Source organism: Sceloporus occidentalis, unplaced genomic scaffold (assembly GCF_023333645.1).
Source record: "Sceloporus occidentalis isolate IW3139 unplaced genomic scaffold, rSceOcc1.0.p SCAF_55, whole genome shotgun sequence".
Lineage (NCBI taxonomy): Eukaryota > Metazoa > Chordata > Lepidosauria > Squamata > Phrynosomatidae > Sceloporus > Sceloporus occidentalis.
In genome coordinates this window covers 1,281,340-1,301,087 of record NW_028317035.1, presented here as the reverse complement: position 1 = coordinate 1,301,087, position 19,748 = coordinate 1,281,340, and the positions used below count along the sequence as shown (strand labels likewise).

At 40.2% G+C, this 19,748-nt stretch overlaps 1 protein-coding gene across 1 annotated transcript; it reads right to left on the bottom strand.

Moving 5' to 3' along the window:
- Positions 1 to 9,308: 9,308 nt before the first annotated feature.
- LOC149287889 (prokineticin-1-like) lies at positions 9,309 to 10,974 on the bottom strand. The gene is made up of 3 exons (XM_089492259.1): positions 10,903 to 10,974; positions 10,154 to 10,279; positions 9,309 to 9,431 (listed from the first exon to the last, which is right to left on the bottom strand). Exons 1-3 carry the CDS (start codon positions 10,972 to 10,974, stop codon positions 9,309 to 9,311), a joined length of 321 nt encoding a protein of 106 aa, XP_089348385.1.
- Positions 10,975 to 19,748: the final 8,774 nt, after the last annotated feature.

The window sequence follows — 19,748 nt, the reverse complement described above, 5'->3', positions numbered from 1 at the left end:
CTGTCTACCCATTGTACAGCCGGAAAATGATGACACTATATAAAACAATAAATAATAACTTGCACTGAGCCCATCTCCAACAGTCTCAAAATGCTCCCACACTTTACTAAAATGTTGCCCACCAGACCAGTGTTATCAGTGGTTTTTTGGCTCTTGTGGTGGTGCTGTCAGTGCATGAAGAGAAAAACCTGTTGCATTGGTATGCTGCTGCTGCTACTGCAAAGTGGAAGGAGGACCACATTCAACAGAGGAACTGGAAGATGTAATCTAAATCAAGGTAATTGTTGTCATCAATATCGTCATCAAATATGACTATATACTTTTCCACCTGGGCAGAAGGTAGACCTTCCCTCTTCTTCCTCACTATCTTCTGGGGGTAAAAAAAAATCTGCTACTATCATCTGACAGTGCTACTGCTTTCTGTCCCTCTCTGCTTAGGAGAGTGCTGCCAGTGCTTACGGTGGTGGTAGCGACAGGGGTTGTAGAGGTAGCCCCAAGGGAGGTTGTGGGGGTTTTATTTGGTGCTTCACCATAAAAAAGTTTGCAAGTTATCGTTGCCTTGGATTCTGACCTCTTAGTAAGTCTTATGTTGTAATTGTGACTAAAACGTACTTTGGTAGGTGGGGTGGACAAGATTTTAGCACTAGTAGTAGATTCAGAATGTTCATCAGTACTGCTGCGGCTGCTGCATGTGACTCATGGTGGGGGTAGTTGCCTCCAAGCAAAAAGGCTTCTGCCTATTTGGGACTGGTATACCAGTGGGCACCTCACTACTACTTTTCATACACATCTGCTGCCAGCTCTGCCCAACCAATGAATGCTGGAATCACTCCTTCTCAGACATTTCCAAATATCAATTGAATATAATAAAAAATATTTTGTGTTGTCCACAAATTAGAGGTTTGGTTGGTAGTGTAAATGGGCAACTGCTTAAACTAGTACTCATGAACAGGTTTAAAATTTTTAACAACTGAAAGTCACTGCCACTTCCCTGATCACCGCACTGAGGGGATATGTGAGGTAAAAAGTGGTGCATATCTAGTGGAACCATGTACCAGCGCGAGAGCAGTTTAAAGCAGCATTCTTGAACCTTGCTGGAGATAAACCCCTTATGAGTAAATAGAAATATTTGATCCCATATCAGAGAACGGCATGGACAAGTCCCTTTCCCACAGGCTGAGGAAAAACGGTTTGGTGGTGCAAAACTTGTCTATCAATAGGGCGTTAATGTGGGAGAGAAGGTGGGGTGGCTCAGTAGGCAATACACAGAGTTTTTCAAAGTTGGTCAATGGCTGGTGAGTTGGGTGTTCAGTAAAAGAGTAGAGACGTAGTGTTTGAGTTGATGGTGTAAAAACTGAAAGGAGGAAGAGACTTGTCGAAGCAGGTCTCTCAGGGGTCTAAATTCTGCACCTTGAAGAAGCAGGTGAAGTCTAATATGTTTAACCTTAAGCTGTGTACTGAGAGCCCTAAGGTGCGCTTGAATGGTGGAGGGAAGAGCAGGGTTATGTGTAAGGGGGAGCAGAGGGCTGGACGAGGATGTGAGAAGGCTATGGGAGGCTAACTTGTTCAAAACACGTAGCGATGCCGATATCGTGGGATGTTTCGGTAGTGTCATGGCGTTGAAAGTGAACCGGCAGCCAAGGTACTGCCAAAATGTGGCACACCATGAAGGAGTTCTCCAGAGAGACCTTTTTGGGTCTAATCATATGCATAAAGGATTATCTAGGGTTGCGATCACCCCATATATATTTCCTAAAAATCCTGTGGCAAGCCTTAAAGTATGCCTTCGGGACAAAGATTGGTAAACACTGCATGAGGTAAAGGAACCTCGGAAGTATGGACATTTTCAGTACCCCAAAGCGACCGAACCCTGATATGTGCGGGACCGCCCATCTCCGGAGGTCCACAAGAACCGAGGATAATAAAGCCTCATAGTTCAGGCGCCAAAGGTGAGTCAAATCAGCAGAAAGCCATAGACCCAGGTATTTGATTGCCGAGGTTTCACATTTAAAGGGGAATAATCTGGTCAGCTGATCTCTAATCGCGTCGGAGACATTGATCCCTAAAATTTCGGATTTTTGGAAATGTATTTTATAATTAGAGATTGCCCTAAAAGTGTTAAGTTCTTTAATAATATGCACAAGGGAGAATCGCGGCTGTGTAATCATGCATAGCATGTCGTCAGCATAAATTGCAAGTTTATATGTATGGTTTGCTATATTAAGTCCAGTGATGTCCGTATTTTCCCGGAGGGCGCAGGCCAGAGGCTCCATTGTCAAGATAAATAATGGGGATAGGGGGCAACCCTGTCGTGTACCATTCGTTATATGTCAGATGTCAGATAGAATACCGTTAACTTTGATCTGGGCTGAAGGGTTAGACTATAAAGCTCTAATTTGATTGAGGGAATTTCCCTTTAATCCAATTGATTCCAAGGTTTGGAACAGAAAGGGCCAGGCCACTCTATCAAATGCCTTTTCGGCGTCCATTGATACTAGGGCAAGAGGGAGTTTGTGTTCATTAGCATACGTAATTAAACATAAGACCCTGATGGTGTTATCCCTGGCCTCCCTCACAGGAACGAAGCCGACCTGGTCCCTGTGGATCAGAGACGGGACAAACAATTGAAAACGTAAGGTTACCTTTGCTAGCAACCTAAGGTTGGTGTTGATTAATGAAATGGGGCGGTAGTTTGAGCAGCACTCTGCATCTTTTCCTGGCTTAGGGATGACTACGATATGCGCTAGATTGGTATGAGGGTCAGGAATTTGACCCTCAGCGAAAAGGTTGAAAAGTTTTGTTAAATGTGTAGCCAACACAGGGAAGAAGCAGCTGTAGTAACCACTAGAAAGGCCATCCGGACCCGGGCTCTTACCCTTAGGGGTTAGTTTTAGCGCAGTGGCAACTTCTTCGTACGTTATCGGGGAATTATACGCTTCTAAAGCATCCGAGTCTAGCCGCCGAGGCAAGTGTTTACGTAAATACGATTGTATAGAACATATGATGAAGTGCGGCTGTGAGTAATAGGCGTGAAAGCATTCAGCAATCTCGTTGGATTCATGTTTAAGTGGCCCATTAGGAGTCCTAATTTTAGGTATAAATGAGGTAGTCCTTTGGGCTCTAAGAGCTCTAGCTAACAATTTACCCGGCTTATCACCAAATTCATAAAACAGTTTTTTCGTCAACAGGAAGGATCGTCTGATCCTGCTGTCCAGACGGGTGGTGAGTTGCTCTCTAAGGGCCTGCAATTGTGGCAGAATATCAGGGGCCAGCGTGGCTTTATGGGACTGCTCTAGGGACTGCATTATGTCGGCTAGTCTTATCTTCTGGAGGGTGGCTCCTAATTTTATGAGGTGCACATACCTCACCTTCCTAATAACGGCTTTATGCGCCTCCCAGACTGTAGGAAAGGGGAGGTCATCAGAAATGTTGTCTGTAAAATATTTTTTGAGGTGTTCCGATAAGTCTGCCAAATGAGTAGGGTTGTCGAGTAGGTTTTCATTAAGTCGCCAGCTCCATGGTTTATGTAGAGGCTGCGATAATTTAAGAGAAAAATGGATAGGGGCATGGTCAGTGAACGAACGGATACCTATGCCGGGCGAGTGCAGCTGCAATAAGTGGTGATGCAATAAGAAAAACATGTCTATCCGGGTGTACCTGGTATGGACCGCAGAGTAGTATGTGTAGTCCCTTACGTTAGGGTGTTGCGATCGCCAAACATCAACCAGTTGATTAGCATGAAGAGCCCTTTTAACTTTTTTAATGTGTTTAAATGGGATATGAGAGGATTACGAAGAAGAATCTCTGAAGGGATCCAGTGTCATATTAAAGTCTCCACCAAAAATGAAGAGACCCTCCTGAAGATAACATATTACACAAAAATAGGTGTTGGCTGCGATTTGGGGCATAAACATTCCCAAGTGTAACCTTATGGTTGCCCAGAAACCCTTTAAGAAAGATGGCTCTGCCCTCTGAGTCTCTCCAGATATCCAACAGCTGGAAGGGAAGTAGCTTATGGTTTACAATTGCCACTCCCTTGGTTTTGGAGTCAGGTGAGCTGGAAAAGAGCAATGGAGTAATTTAGACCTTTGCTGGGGTTTATTTAAACCTCTCACATTGAGATAGGTGAAGTTAATGATGTCGGGTATCTATAGGAGATCCAGAGAGAGCAGATCGGGCTGGTAGAGCGATAGCAGTGTAATAACTAAAAAAGAACAATACTGTATGAAAACTGGAAGAACAAAACCAAAAACAAAAAGAGTCCAGAGTATGCACAGGAAGTACAACTGTAGACCCTGGATGCCGAGGCATCGGGTAATGAGCCCAGCGACCTAGCATTAGGTCAAACACCTATAAACCACGCCGACAAGGAAGGGAAACAGGACGGCTCTGGGGAACATGGAAGTGGATGAAAACTGACACGGCAAACAGGAAAGCTGCGACGTGAACGAACAACAAGAATCATATAGAGCCAATGGGCACACCCGACCCTAACACAGCCTAACACACACAAAATGTGAGCTCGCAAGTGAAAGAGGGAGGAGGCATCCTCCACTCAGTGATAAGTAACGTAAAGGTCGGGCCGCTCCTGCATAATAGAGCGTGAAAATAAAGCAAAAAGGTTATATAATGCAGAAAGTAAAATAGAAGGGAACGAGGGCGTGGCCTCGACAAATATGTAGTGTAGGGTGCAATGTCTCCTTAACATATGTGTACCATCAGGGGGCTGAAGGCAAGCTAATATATAAGCGCACATAAAGTAAGACAGGTAGCAAAACCTGGTCGTATCACAGATGTGGTGTGCGCCCAGGGAGGGAGAAGCTACCCAAGAGGGGGCAGTAAGCGAAAGGGGATTAACCCCTGCATCGCCAACGAAACAATGCAAACGGTAAAACAATAATGCCCACGTCCAATGCCCACAAGTAAGATACCGTGTTCTATCTGGGGAAGGTCCTGACAGGGTACACGTAGTCAAAGGGTTCCATACGTCTGAGGCGATGGTGTGACGAAAACTCAGGACAACCGCAAGATGTTGAGCAGGAAAACCGGGAGTGCTATCCACATGACAGCAGTGGCTTCACAGGAGCACGTGGATCCCAGGAATGGACACGGGAGGAGCGTGGGGTGCAGGAACCAAAACGGGACAGAAGAAAATGCCGAACTGGAACAGCAGACATCCTCCCTAAGCTGGAGCATCGTCCTGTCTTCTTTGGCGCTTCTCTCGCCGAGGTCTAGGGGACCTTTCCTTGGAGGGGTCCGAGAGACTCGCTGGTGGCTGAAAGGTAAATTCCCAATCAGGTAACTCGCACTGAGGGAGACCTAAGGCTTCCGTGAAGCTGTGTACGTCCTCTGGTTGTCTAATGACATAGGTGCTGGTGTCTTTGCGTACAATCAAGGCAAATGGGAAGCCCCATTGGTAGGGTATGTTCGCAGCTCGCAGAGCCCTGGTAATGGGTTCTGTAACGTGGCGGGTGACAGATCCTGGAACACCGTAATGGTATGGGAGTCCCACGTGAAGGTGGCCCGGTTCCGGAAGGCCCGCACGATGTCCTCCTTTAGCGGGAAGTCCCGCAGGCAACACACCACATCTCGTGGAGGGAGGGAACCCGACGGTCTCTGTCTCAGGGCTCTATGAATCAAAAACAATTGCCGTCCCTTCATCTCTGTTCAGGATCATATTAAAGATTGTTTGGAGAGTCACAGGTAAATCCGTGTGCGTGAAATATTCGGGTAAGCCACGAACCCTGAGATTATTCCTGCGGCTCCTATTATCAAGGTCCTCGAGTTTACGAGACAGGTTGCGAATCATGGTGGACTGATCTGTCAGATAATATGTGAGGGAGTCAACTGTTTTACAAACTCTGGGCTGTTCATCTTCAAGCGCTGCCACGCGCTCACCAATATGGCCTATGTCTGCTTGGATAGTGGTAAGGCTAGAACAAATCCCCAGAGTTGCGCGATCCACAATATCAGTAATGTCTGCTTTCGTTGGTAATAAGTCGATTTTCCCTATCCAGGAACGATCCGCCAAGTCGGGGGTGAATGCTTCGGTCCTTGGAACATCCTCAGCCGCCTCACTGACCGGGATTGCAGGGGAAGATGGCGGCCTAGCAAAGGAATCCCGTGAATCCTGGTCGGATGGAGCGTGGAAGAAGGAGCGCACGGAGGTGAGTGAACCCTTACCCTTTGAACCTGAAGGCTTAGGGGTTGCTGGAGCCTTGTTGTGCTTGCCCATGATGAGTGTGGAAGCGTTTTTGAAGGTGTACCGGAGCTCAGGACTTAAGCTTCCATCTTGGTTGCTGGGTAGCCACGCCCCCCCGTCTAGGTTGATTTTGAACCCTGCAAGTAAAACCCACTTTTGTATAATGTCAAATAAACGTTGCAATGAAATAATTATTAGTTATTCTTTTGGAGCTCATAAAAGCTTTGAAAGAATTGCTGATAATGACAGCTTTTTAGAAAAAAAATTGCATGGTCGATTTGGTTGGAGTATCAATGTCCACCTACCTCTTTTTGGTTTGAGGCCTACCTTCTTTCATATCATAGATATTTGCCTTAAAATTTCTACTATTTTGTATTTCAGTTACATCTTGCCTCTAATCTGGTGCCTTGAGGTGGTAAGTGAGCTAATGTGCTTTGACCAAAATACAGTACTTAAATTTTAGATATATTCAAAATATAGTTTGCAGGCAAGTAAGCGTGTCTTTCAGTAGTCTAAAATTTTAAATAAAACGTAACTGCTATTAACATATAATGTATAATCCCCAAATCTAAAATGATATACCAGTATTTCCAATATTTGCAGGTTTGGATTTGAGGTGTGGTAATTTGTTCTTCTTTGTTTGTAAATATGTTTAAATTTCATGATATTGCTGTTACCCAGTAAATTGAAGGCAAATATAATGTTAGCATCAGAAAACAAATGTCCATATTTGGGGTGAAATGCCATTTCTCCTCTTTTTGGTACTAAGTTGATATGAGCTAATTGCATGTATGGGTGGAATTTACCGCCTTGTAAAGTATTTATACCTGGGAACTTCCCAGAGTGGGCTACTCAGAGCCCTTTCCCTTAAGGTATAGTGGCTTCATGAAGGGGGACAGGGCTTGTCCTCAGTGGGTGGGGATTGAGAGAAGTGAGAAGTAGGTGGGTAGTGTGTGCAGCCAACCATCGCTCCCCTGCCTAGAGTAAGAAGAAAGAGACCTGGAGAAACAGAGCTTTGCCCAGAGACTCCAAGTTAAACCAAGAGAGTTCCCATGTATGAAAATATAGCTCAAAAAGGGGTCAGTAATGGTGTTAATTATTATTATTATTATTATTTTATATCTTATTATTTTATTATCTTATTATTTAATTTATATAGCGCCAACAGTTTACGCAGCACTTAATACAATACATATATTCAAGGGGTATGACAAGACAAGAATTGACAGACTAAGACAAACGATACATTAGGTGGAGAGAGCCCTGCTTGCAATTTTATAATCTTGAGGAATTTAATTTGAGAGCTTGGGCTACCACTAAGTCTAATAGCGGAGAACTGAGTTTACCTCTTTCTCTTTGCTGAGTGGTCAGAGTTGATTTTTTTATTAGGCTGCTTTATAGCACTGAGACACTGTTTGATTTTTGAACTGTGATTGAAGTTCTGCCAGACTGGCTTAAAGTAACTTTGCTGGTGGTTTGAGTTAGCATGTGTGTAGGGCAGGCAGGGGATTGGGAGCAACTTGGATGTACTTGCCCCATCTGCCAATGGGTGAAAATCCTCCCCTAAATTGCTTGAAGCACCTCAAGCTAATATATTATACTAATACCCGGTTCCTATATGTGTGCAGAATGCCTTAAAATGTATGCTTAATTACACATACCTCACCTTCCTTCTCCACACTCCCCCCTTCTAGCACTGCCAGATTCAATAAAAGAAGAGGGTTCACAAATGGAAAAAGTATAAAAAAGTGGAAAATTGACAGTGAAAACATACAAACAAACCTAATTTAATACATTTGGGGCTTTACAACAAAAGAGGTGTGACGAGCTAGACCAAAGAGGGAGGGGGGCTTATAACTTGAATTAGTATATTCATAAATTAGATTTATATTTTCACTTAGACACATAGCCATCCTATGTGTGCCCATTAATGCTAGTTTTCCCTAATCTTTTGTGTTTATTAGTGTAGCTGGTTATTTTCTTCTCTGTTGAATAGATAAATGATCAATTGGGGTAAACATGAACATAGTTGATGTAGCAATATAAGGTAACCCAAAATTATTTGAGTATTGTTAATCTCATTTTAAATATCAAAAATATTTTCATTAATTGTAATTTAATTGCTTTTTTTAATTTGAATGCTATGTATAAACATGAGAAGCAGAGATGCTCTCATATATACACATATCAGAGAATGTGGCCCATTTGTCCCATAAGCTCTGGATTTGATAGCTTGAATGAGTGCCTCCTAGGCAGTCCCATTGTTATAAGAATGATCGAGTGGTATTGTGCTTTATCTTCTTCCTGTCTGATTTCGACCATTTTTGGTCAATTTCCTCATCTGCTTGCAGCTACCCCATCATTATTAGACTAACACCACCTCAACCTAGTTCCTACCTCCTTCCCCTCTTGTAGCTTTTCTACAACATTGCAAGCCATCTATTAACACCATCTAAAGAGAGGCCCTTACAAGATAGAAAATATATTAAAGTTCATTTGGAGTACTATGCAAGATCTGAGTGCAAGTTGCTTTCATATTTGTATAATTATGCATGTTTTCTTTTATATGTACCAAATATGTATTTTTGGGACAGTTTCTTTTTGAAATTCACATTCCTTTTCCCTGATCCCCTCCACCTCTGGCCTCCTACCTCCACAACTAACGCCCCCTTTTAATGTAAAAACTCTCTCTTATTCTTTCTCCTCTTGAAGCTTCCCTAACCATCACAAGCCCTCTGCTAGCCATCATCTGAAGCCTGAAGGGTTTTTTTGCTCAACATATTAGTAGATAATTGTGTTCACATTTTGGTATAAATCAAGCTTTAATGTATGTAAAACAATGTGAATGTATGATTTTTATGTAGTAACATCAGATGTAAACTGAAAAAGTTGCTAATTGAAAATGTAGTACATTTGTCTCTCTTCAGTTCATTTTGTTATACAAAAAAACAAGCATCTTAAACATTTATTTCTCAGAGTTTTAAAGTCTATATTACAAGTGCATAAAGATAGCATCCTGCCTAAACACAAAAACAATCCAGAAATTCAAATCCTTTAGAAGGATGCAGGTGAGTGAACATGATATTTGAAGGAGACAAACCACAGTTCAATGGAAATCCATGTTCTTGAAATCTACTGAACATCGATATTTGCCATCTGCAAATCTGGCACATACAAGGTTTGGCATACAGGGGCATGTGTGATGAAGACGCTTCCCATAGAAAGGAACCTTCAGAAGGAAAAAGAAAATTATACTGTGAAAACATGAACTGCAGAACATGGTAAACTTTCTTGAAATTAGCATATTGAAAAATGATAAATGGTTTATGTCCAAATGCAACACATTACCATCTTCCCTACTGTCTTTTTTATACAATATGTATACAATATTTATATGTCACTTATAGGGAGGAAATACACATTTACACACATATAACACCCATTTTCCACCTTTTGACATGGTGGTTCATGTTAATTAAATATCTCCAACCCACTGTGCACACAGTTTTTCTATGTAACGTGCTTCTTTTTTTTTTTTTTTTTTATAGATGGTACATTAGCCTGTTCAGGATGGATAAGTACGGAGGGGGGGGGGGTTAAATACTGTTTACTTAGGAAAAGTAATTGGGCAGTAATTTTTTACTTAAAACCACAAAACATGGTTTGATGTACAGGTCAAGCCCCTTGACCTGTACACATGCTTACACAGAAGACCTGCTGTTGGCTGTAAATGAAAAATGACTTATTTTTGCATTTATTGTTTCTTTCCTACAGCTGTGTAAGTAGATCTGTTGAGAAAACTGATAACCATATAACTGTACATCCTTTAGTATTTTCCTTATTGTTTATTTCCTTTGCCCAGGGTGTAAAGACACAGAGGAATACATGTTCTCAAAAGTACACACAATCTCCAAATCTCCATAAGCGATGTTAATTATTTCTGGAAGGTACCTTGTGGCTGAATGGATGGCATTCATCTCCTTCTAGCCCCATTGGGGTGCACATTCTGAGACCACGTAGCCACAAACTGATTGCACAGCAGGTACCAAAGCTACACTGCAGGTCCCTCTCGCATGCCTAATGAGATTCAAGAACACATCATTATAATGTAACACTGTAACAACAATGAATAGAATAATACATAGAGGATAATTTATGATAGGTTAATGAAGGTTAACCCTTTTCCAATAAGGAAAATTCTGAAAACGTTGATTGTATTTAAAGCTGTCAATCAGTTTTATGTGATATAATTATCCCAGTCATGCTTAATTTAAGTTCTTACTGTGAAGATGTTGAACATCTTTAGTAAAGCTACCAGTGAATAACCTATGTCTTTAGGTACAAACCTAGCAGAGGTTATAGTTGTTCTTATGTGAAATTCTTAGTGCTTATACAGAACATACTAAAAAAATAAATTCTAACTTGCTTAAAACAGCCATTGAAGTCATTAATTAAACGTTGCAGCTTACAAAATTGTTTAAATTATTATTTCATTATCTCACTCACAGTAAACACATAATGTCATTGAGTCATTCAATTTGTTGTGAGTCAATAACTGATTACAATAAACAAATACAGTATATACTTAAATTACCAAAGTTACTATACATATTTTTAAATTCTACAAGGCATGCACATTTAAGAATTCATACATTACACAAACGCAAATGTTGAAAAGACAGTTTTCAAAAATCACTTACCCCAGTTATAACTGCACACTTTGAAAATGTTACCAACAACAGCAAAATAAATCCTTGAGTTATTATTTTCATGGCAAATTATGGCAAAAAAAATATCCTTGGGTGGATACAGTGGATCAGTCTCTGGTACCTTGTAGTGATAACACTTATTTGAGTCTCAATGCACTGACAGCATTATCCTCCAAGCTCTGTATATAAGGGAGAAGCTCTTTCAGTTTTCCGCCCTTATGTGATGCTCCTCTGAATCTATAATGACCTTTAGGAAAATAAGGAATTCTCTGGCATGCCAATTCTCCTCACATTAGCTAGACAGCAGATTTTAGAAACACTCTACATAAAGATATCTGTAATGATTTCAGCTTTCTTTTTAAATCACTGTACATTTGGTGTTCTATTGGTACTTGTTTTACGTGACCTGGGAAATCTTGTGGTATTTATGTTACAGAGTGTCCAATACAGGTATATATGAATAGTTACAATTTATTATAATTATTGTCTCAGTAGAATGTCGACAGCCAAAACCAAATTAAAGGGGGTCAAGTAAAAAGCAGCTGTTAAGGAACTTAGTTGAGTGTAAATAATTATATCAAGAAACTTGGAGGTGAGCGGAAGAAGAGACATGGGATGTTAGCTGGGCAGATCAGTCGGATACAAGGAGGGCTTTTTTTTAAGAATAAGTTATGGTAGCATGCTTGAAGGACAGATCCAGTAGAGCGGGAAAGGTTGAAGATATGAGGTAGAATAGAGACAGGGGCTGAGTAAGGTGACTAGGGATCGGATCGAGGGGACATTTGGTTGGACAAGAGGAAAGAAGAAGAGCATGAACCTCGTCTTCAGTGACAAGAGAAAATTGGTTTAATGTAGAATAGGAAAAATAGGGTGTGGAGTCAGAGGCAATCAAGGACCGAGCAGATATTTCACAAATTGTTTCAAATTGTATTATTGAAGTATGTGGCACAAGTCATAGCCATGAAATGGGAGGTGAAGTAGGTTTCTTTAGTAAGGAGAGTAATAGGAACGGTCCATGAATTTATGAGTGCAGGAAGTCAGACACAGATTGAGAAGTCTGCCAATTACGTTCAGCAGTTTGGGAGCAACATCAAAGGTGTCAGGTTAATGTTGTTTGCCAGGGTTGAAAACATGAAAGTCGAGAATAGCGACTAGTAGTTGGGGCCACATCATCCAAAGCAGATCTCTAAAACCTATTCCCCTTTCAATACATGCCAGCATCTTGCTAGCCTTAGCAACAGCTACCTGAAATTGTGCACAGCCTATTGTCTTGGGAGGTAGTTAGGAGAAGTGTGTGGCGTAAACGGAGCTGTGCACCCAGGGAGACCATACCCGGTCATAGATATGTGGTGTGTGATTTGCTGTGTGTGACATCTTTTCCATTATCCTGTGTTTCTCCAAGGTGGAAATGACTTCTAAAAAAGAAGGCGGGGCGATGCCTTCCACTTTTTAGCAATGCACAATTAAGCAGCCAGGAAGACATGGATAACCAGTTTCCGAATGGGAGAGGGAGGGGTATCGTCAAGTTCAGGATGAAAATCTAAATTAATCTGACACAATGACGGGAAAAGGGAAAATATTTGTTTCCACAGGGGCAGCTCCACCACATATGGGTCATAGAACCCACGAGACCACATCCCCTCCAGCAAAGGTGAGAGTGGCCAGGGATGACAAGGGACAGGCGAGCTGGGGTAAGATAACACCTGCAGCTTATTTTCTTTTGAAGCTCAAGGTGATTTGTGCAAAACGAAACACCCCTCATCATGTCCTCTGCCTCAAGCCAAGACTCGCGTGACAACTGTAGGTGTAATTCCGTCTCCCACGCCACCATATGGGGAAGCTTACGGGCATAAAAACGTTGCAATATGAGAGAATACCAGGATGAAACAGCACCCTTACAGAAAGGAGCGACCGCACACGGTGTTAGAATAGGGCGAAGTGGCTGTGTATGTAGGGTCAGAGAGCAAGACGAGGAGTTGAGAAGGTGACAGATCTGGAGGTATTTATAAAAATCGTGGAGGGGGAGGCCATGACGGGATGTAAGGTACGAGAAAGGATGCAGGTCGTGGCCACCATAAAGGTCACCCAAAACCTGGAGAGTAGGCCGGAGCCAGCCTAAACTAGATTTTTAAACAATGTAGTATATTGATAGTTGGGCCGCAATAGCGGCCAGAAAAAGCCAAACTGCTGAACACAAGTATAGATTTTTTGAAAATTTACATCCCAAATTATTTTACTAAGGGCATTTAAACATGTTTTTTAATCAGTTTTTTGACAATTTGTTTAAAACATTGCAGTCATTTTTTTTAACTTTTTTTTACAAACACATAATACAAAAATCACAGATTTTCAGTCCCTAGGTACATGCAATTACTGAAACAACTTATGATTTGTATTCGGCGATACCCTCTGAATGCAGCAATAGTCAACATGGGTAGGTCATGTTTTTACTTTAAGGGTTCAAAATTGGAACATGCACATTACAGTTTTCATACTTGGAATTTTGACAGATTACTTTACTTGGCCCATGTCTCATTTGGGACACAGTAGAGATCCAACATTTTCAATTTTATTCCATAAAACCATATATTCCTAACCACACCCCTTGAAGATTTAGATACTGCCTATTGCAACCACAACTCTAACGGGAACACAGAATTTTGAGGTTCTTGTTCTACCATTTCACATACTGGGCACATTTTGAGATCTATGCTTCACATTGGGCTACCTGGAACAAAGAAAGAAAACACAAAAAATAATTTCTCGTGTACACGTACATACCATGCTATGACAGTATTACACAGTCACAAGAGACCCCTAAATCATGAGATGGCACACCTTATGCTCTTGGGGGTAAAAATATCCCTAAGCATCAAAATAACCCCATAAAAGATGTGTGTCCTGAAGGATTTCAAATAGGGTAACCACATTTTATTTCTGCCATTCAGGGACAAACTATGAAGCGGGTGACATTACACACACACTGTGACATCCACATAAAAGGTATTTTATAGTAATTATTAGGAAGCCTTGGGAAATATGTTGATTTTAGATTTATTAATAAATGTATATTAAAAAATACATACAATATTACCAGCAGTTTCAGACAATTAACCTCTCTATTACCAGACATGAGCAGATTCAGAGAATGAACCTCTCTATTACCAGGCATTACACACACAGTCACAAAAACAGACAATCACAGTCACATACAGTACACATGCAGACAGCTGGTGCTGGCTGTAGCTTAAACTGGTATGAAGGACGGATTCAGCATATCAGGAGAGGCTTCTGAACTCTGACTGGCTGAGATCTTCTTCACTTAGAATTTTTATTAAGGCTGCCCGGGACCTGGAACTTAACAAAAAAAATAATCTTCCACTTAAAGTGGGGGGAAAAAGTGCGGCATATATTCGGGCAAATACGGTATTTAGTTTTTTGGTTTAACTGGGATTCTCCAACACACTATATACCGTGTTTCCTCGATTATAAGACGACCCTGATTATAAGACGACCCCCAAATCTGAATATGAATTTAGGAAAGAAAGAAAAAGCCTCCAGAAATGCCTTATACTCCTATATATCACTCTGGCATTAAGGGGGTTAAAAGGCATATTATGGGGCAGAGTGGCATATAGGGAGGTTTAAGGCATTTCTGGAGGCAGAGTGGCATTAAGGGGGTTAAAAGGCATTTCATAGAACACTCTGCCTCCAGAAATGCCCGGTGCGGGGAACTCTGATTTCTGACAGCCGGGTAAGGTCTGCGCGATGGACGCAGACAACCCCCGCTGCTAGCCACACCTCCTTCCGGCTGCTGCGTAAGTTGTCTACGCGAATTGCGTAGACATCTACACACTGCCCCGGCTACACACCGGGGACTCAAGGGCACCGGTAAGTGGGGCGGGGGGGAGGCACAGGAGGATCCAGGTCCCCTGCAGCTGCGGGGGATCTGGATCTTAATCGTCTCATAGTTAAAAAATATCAGGAAAGACGGACGGATCTTAATATGTATAGTTTAGAGGAAAGGAGAGAGGGGAGATGTGATAGAAAGATCAGAGGTTCAGATGTAATACAAGGAAGTTTTACTTTATTGAAAAGCGGTAGGCAAATGGAACAGCCTCCCATCAGAAGCATTAGAGGCTAATATAGCATGTGAATTTTAACATGCATTGGATATTCATGAAGCCTTAATCAAAGACCAAGGGAGTATTATGGTCTTCACTTTTTTACAAGAAAAATAGGCAAACTAGTGGTTCTTATATGTCATCAAAGTATAAGTTCTTTTGTTTCTACGTGATGTATCCTGGTCTGTTTTCACCATGGACAGGTGATGCTAGCTTAGCCTTAATTTACCCCAGTTTAATCATGATTGCATGCCTCATCTGTTTAACCATCTCAGAGAAGAGAACTGTCTCTTTTGCAGAACTGTGAATTTTTCTCTGGTAGCTAATAGATTAAGCTAATCAGACTGGGCAGAGATTCCTGGATCTGTGTCTGTGCTGCATGTGCTTCACAGGCTAGAGGGCTAAGATGCCATATTACATTCCTGAGCGCTCCATGTGTGCAACGAAGGCTTCACAAGGCCAGTCACCAGTGTTTTCCTTCCATTTACTCCCAAGGGGGTCGAAAGTGTACAAGGACCATGTACAGCCATTTTATCTTTCCTACATCATCCTATGTACAGCTGGCAACACGCAACGTCTGTACCTTTCCTATTGTACTCAAAGGGCAGGAGGACACTCTGTAATCAGTGGAGACTACTTCTCACTGCATAGTAGGGGGATGGTATATGAGAGGGGTAATTTATGTGTTTGCTCCTGCCCTACTTGAGTCTCTTTGTTACTGCTGCCGGCAGAGGCAAAGGAAAGTGAAATCTAGCCTAGGGAGTATAGTTCCTAAATAGAAATACTGAACACACACTAAAGTTTTCTTTTGACACATTGTGTAATTTCTTTTAATAATCTCTCATTCTTCTCCTCCTCACTTCAAGAGTTGGTAGAGCTACAAGATGTCTCACACTCCATATATGTAATATGTTAATGAGCAAAAAGAAATTGGCTATATCTCAGATTCCTCTAAGCTTGGCAAGTTGAGCTAAACCAGGCCAGTGTAAAACAGCCTAAAAACCCCTTTAATTAGGAAACATTCAGCACTCACTTAAGATTTTTTCTCTCTACTACTACAGTTGATACCCCAAACTCTTTACAGGGTTAGTTGTGAAGGCAAATGGAGGAGATCAGCTTATGAACCTAATTTTAGTTCATGAAATTATATTAATCAAGAAGACTATGCAATAAAATAAATTATATAAGCCTAAAACATCCCTTGCTTAGACTTAATTTAACCTGAATAATATTATATCACGTCACATAGATTGTAGATTGTGTGAATTATTTTTCTCTTTATTGATTCAGTAATGCAATCAAGAAAATGCAGTAACCAAAAGCTCTGCTGTGTTTTTTATTACTGAAATAAATCAGTTGTGATTGGTGGCTAGAAAATAAATTATACTAATGCATTAGTTTTCTGCTACCCAAAAATATTTATAAATTATACAATAAGGGTTAAGAATTTTAACATTTAAATGAACTCTTTGCAGGAAGATCAGCTATATACTTTATATTTATGTATGTAGACACATTTTCATTGATCTTTGGTCTTTACCATGGATTTTATAACTAGTGGAAATGAATAATGATAAATAAAATAATGTAACGTAATGGTATAAATAATACACCAAAGGGGAGAATGCATCATACAAATGACCATTCTATATTGCAGTCGGTCCATGAATAAAAAAAAATATGAATCTTACTTAAACTATTTACATGAAAAAGAATTTAGGCAATCTATCAATTTGATAGGTAATGGTTAGAGCCAAAAGTATGTATTTCTCTATTTATAGCTTAAATTTGACAACATACTTGGGCATGGGTAAGCAGTTGGCGCTGAGATCTGGTTAAATGTAACCCACACAGAACCGACACTGGGGGAGAATAGATGTGCTGCGATTGATCACTAGCTGAACACACAAAAGCTGGTTACCAGATTAACAACACACACACAAAAGCTGTGTGACAACAGTGTATATAGAGTAATTAATGGCTCCACAGGTTATTTTATGGTATGGTAATTAAAGTCAGTGGCGTATAACAGTGAATTAAAAGGTCTGAATCATATATCCACTCTTTAAATTCATGGAACTTCTACTTTAAGATAAAGGCACATATGCTATTATTTATTTATAATTTTAAATCAATATAATGTGATAAAAAAATAAAAACAGAAATGTACTCAGATGTAGTGAGTTATTTGGCTTGTATACATTATTATCATATATATAATAGTATAAGGGTATAATGGGAAAAATGACTTAGGACATAGCAATACCAAATTTTCTAAAGAATATTCTTTATATAGAAAAGACAGAAATGGCAAGAATGGGAGGGGTGGCCCTATATCTAATCTAATATCTAATATCTAAGGAGAACATAGAGTCAGTTTGGGACCTCCCTCTTTATATGGGGGGGCTAACCCGGGGCAGGTCAATTGGGGTTACATTACAATTTTGTAAAAGTACATTAACTTGTGTAGGTGTGATTTATAGACAGTTTAGATAGAAGATCCAGCTCCACAAATAAGGGTTAAAAATTCAAAATTTAATTAGACCAGTTAAAACATGATAGACAAAAAAAGAGAAAAAAAGAGAGATGTGCTCAAGTGATTGAGAAAAAATACGCCAACGCGTTTCAAACATTACGGTTCTTAATCATGGCTTAAAAGTATGTTGCTGCTACTGCACCTTATATATAAATGACTCTGTCTAGAGATTGATCTATGCTCACGCCCCCTCGTTAACCCATAATTAGTCAACATAGGGAGTGGGTGCAATTAATACAAACCAAATCAAGGGAGCGGGTGCAATTGATACAAATCAAATCAAAAGCAAAAGCAAATCAAGGGAGCGGGTGCAATTGATATAAATCATGGTACACATGGAAATTCTACACCAAATGATAATTCCAGTACGTATAACAAATGAAAAAAAAATCAACTTAATAATAATAATATAATATATAAAGTTTAATAAATATATGCTAGGTCATTTCTATAATTCATGCCCACAGGAAATCTCGTGTCAAGGCATAAAATCCAAAAAGCTTCCCTTAGGCGAAGAGCACGGGACCAATCACCTCCCCTTTTAGGGGGGTGAACGCGTTCTATGCCTATTACTTCTAAATTTGTTGTGTTACCATCATGTATTTCACTGAAATGTTTGGATAAACCAGACATGGATCGTAGCGAAGAAAGAGCTGTACCTAAATCATGTATGTGTTCATATATACGTCTTTTAAACTTTCGGGTAGTGCACCCAACATATTGTACATTACATGAAGTACATGTTGCTAAATAAATCCCTATGTTGACTAATTATGGGTTAACGAGGGGGCGTGAGCATAGATCAATCTCTAGACAGAGTCATTTATATACAAGGTGCAGTAGCAGCAACATACTTTTAAGCCATGATTAAGAACCGTAAGGTTTGAAACGCGTTGGCGTATTTTTTCTCAATCACTTGAGCACATCTCTCTTTTTTTCTCTTTTTTTGTCTATCATGTTTTAACTGGTCTAATTAAATTTTGAATTTTTAACCCTTATTTGTGGAGCTGGATCTTCTATCTAAACTGTCATTTGGATTAACCGAGGATATGGCTCGGCCTTCTATCCCGTGCTCCCTGCAATTTGAAGCGTCTCTGCAAAACATCTAAATGGTGAGCTGGAGTTATCTTTGTTTTTTGTGTGATTTATAGAACCACAGGACAAGTAGGATCTAGATAATCAACTAATTGAGAAATAGCTAAAATGACAGTAAAGGAGGAAGTTACAATCATGGGTTACTTTAATCTTCCTGAAGTGAACTGGAAAACCAAAGTAGCTGGTTGTGTACACAGTGCAGATATTCTAAACTCCCTACTGAGATTTTCTTTAAAACAAGTAGTTGAGGAGCTAACTCGCAAGGAGGCCATATTAGATTTAGTGTTTACAAATGGATATTTGTTAACAGATATTTCTGTTGGTGAAAGTTTGGGATCTAGTAATCATCAGTCTGTGTGGTTTAATATATGAATAGTGACTGAGTCACACCACACAAAAACAAAAGTTTTAGATTTTAGAAAAGCTGGCTTTTCTAAAATGAAAATATGTGTAAAGGAATCACGATCAGACTGGTACCATTTAAATGGAGTCCAGGAGAAATGTGATTATTTAAATGTTGAATTATTGAAGGTAACAGAAAATTGTATTAGGCTGGTCGGTAAGAGCAAAAAATTAATGAAACCACTGTGGTACTCGGCAGAAGTGGCCAGAATAGTAAAAAAAACAAGGTTAGCATTTAGTAAATACAAAAAAACCAAAGTGAGGAAGATTGACAGATCTATAAGATTAGACACAAAGAGGCAAAGCAAGGTTTAAGAGCTGCTAAATGACATGCACGAGAGAATTGCCCTGTCAGTAAAAAAAAGGGAGATAAAATATTTTTTAGATATATAAATGAGAAAAGGAGGGTATGTAGAAGAGGATAAAGGTCTAGCTGACTGCCTCAACGAATATTTCTGTTACATTTTTACAGATGAAAATGAAAAAAAGGGACCTCAGTTCGGAAAAAAGACTATGTCATTTGTTACATGTGAATTTATTGAGGCGGAGGTTCTACTTCAGTTGTCTAAGGTAAAGACAAATAAGTTGATGGGGCCTGATGTGATACACAACAAATTATTTAAAGAGTTTGGTGGTGTATTAGCAAAACCGTTAACGGATTTTATTAGGGCTGCAACTAA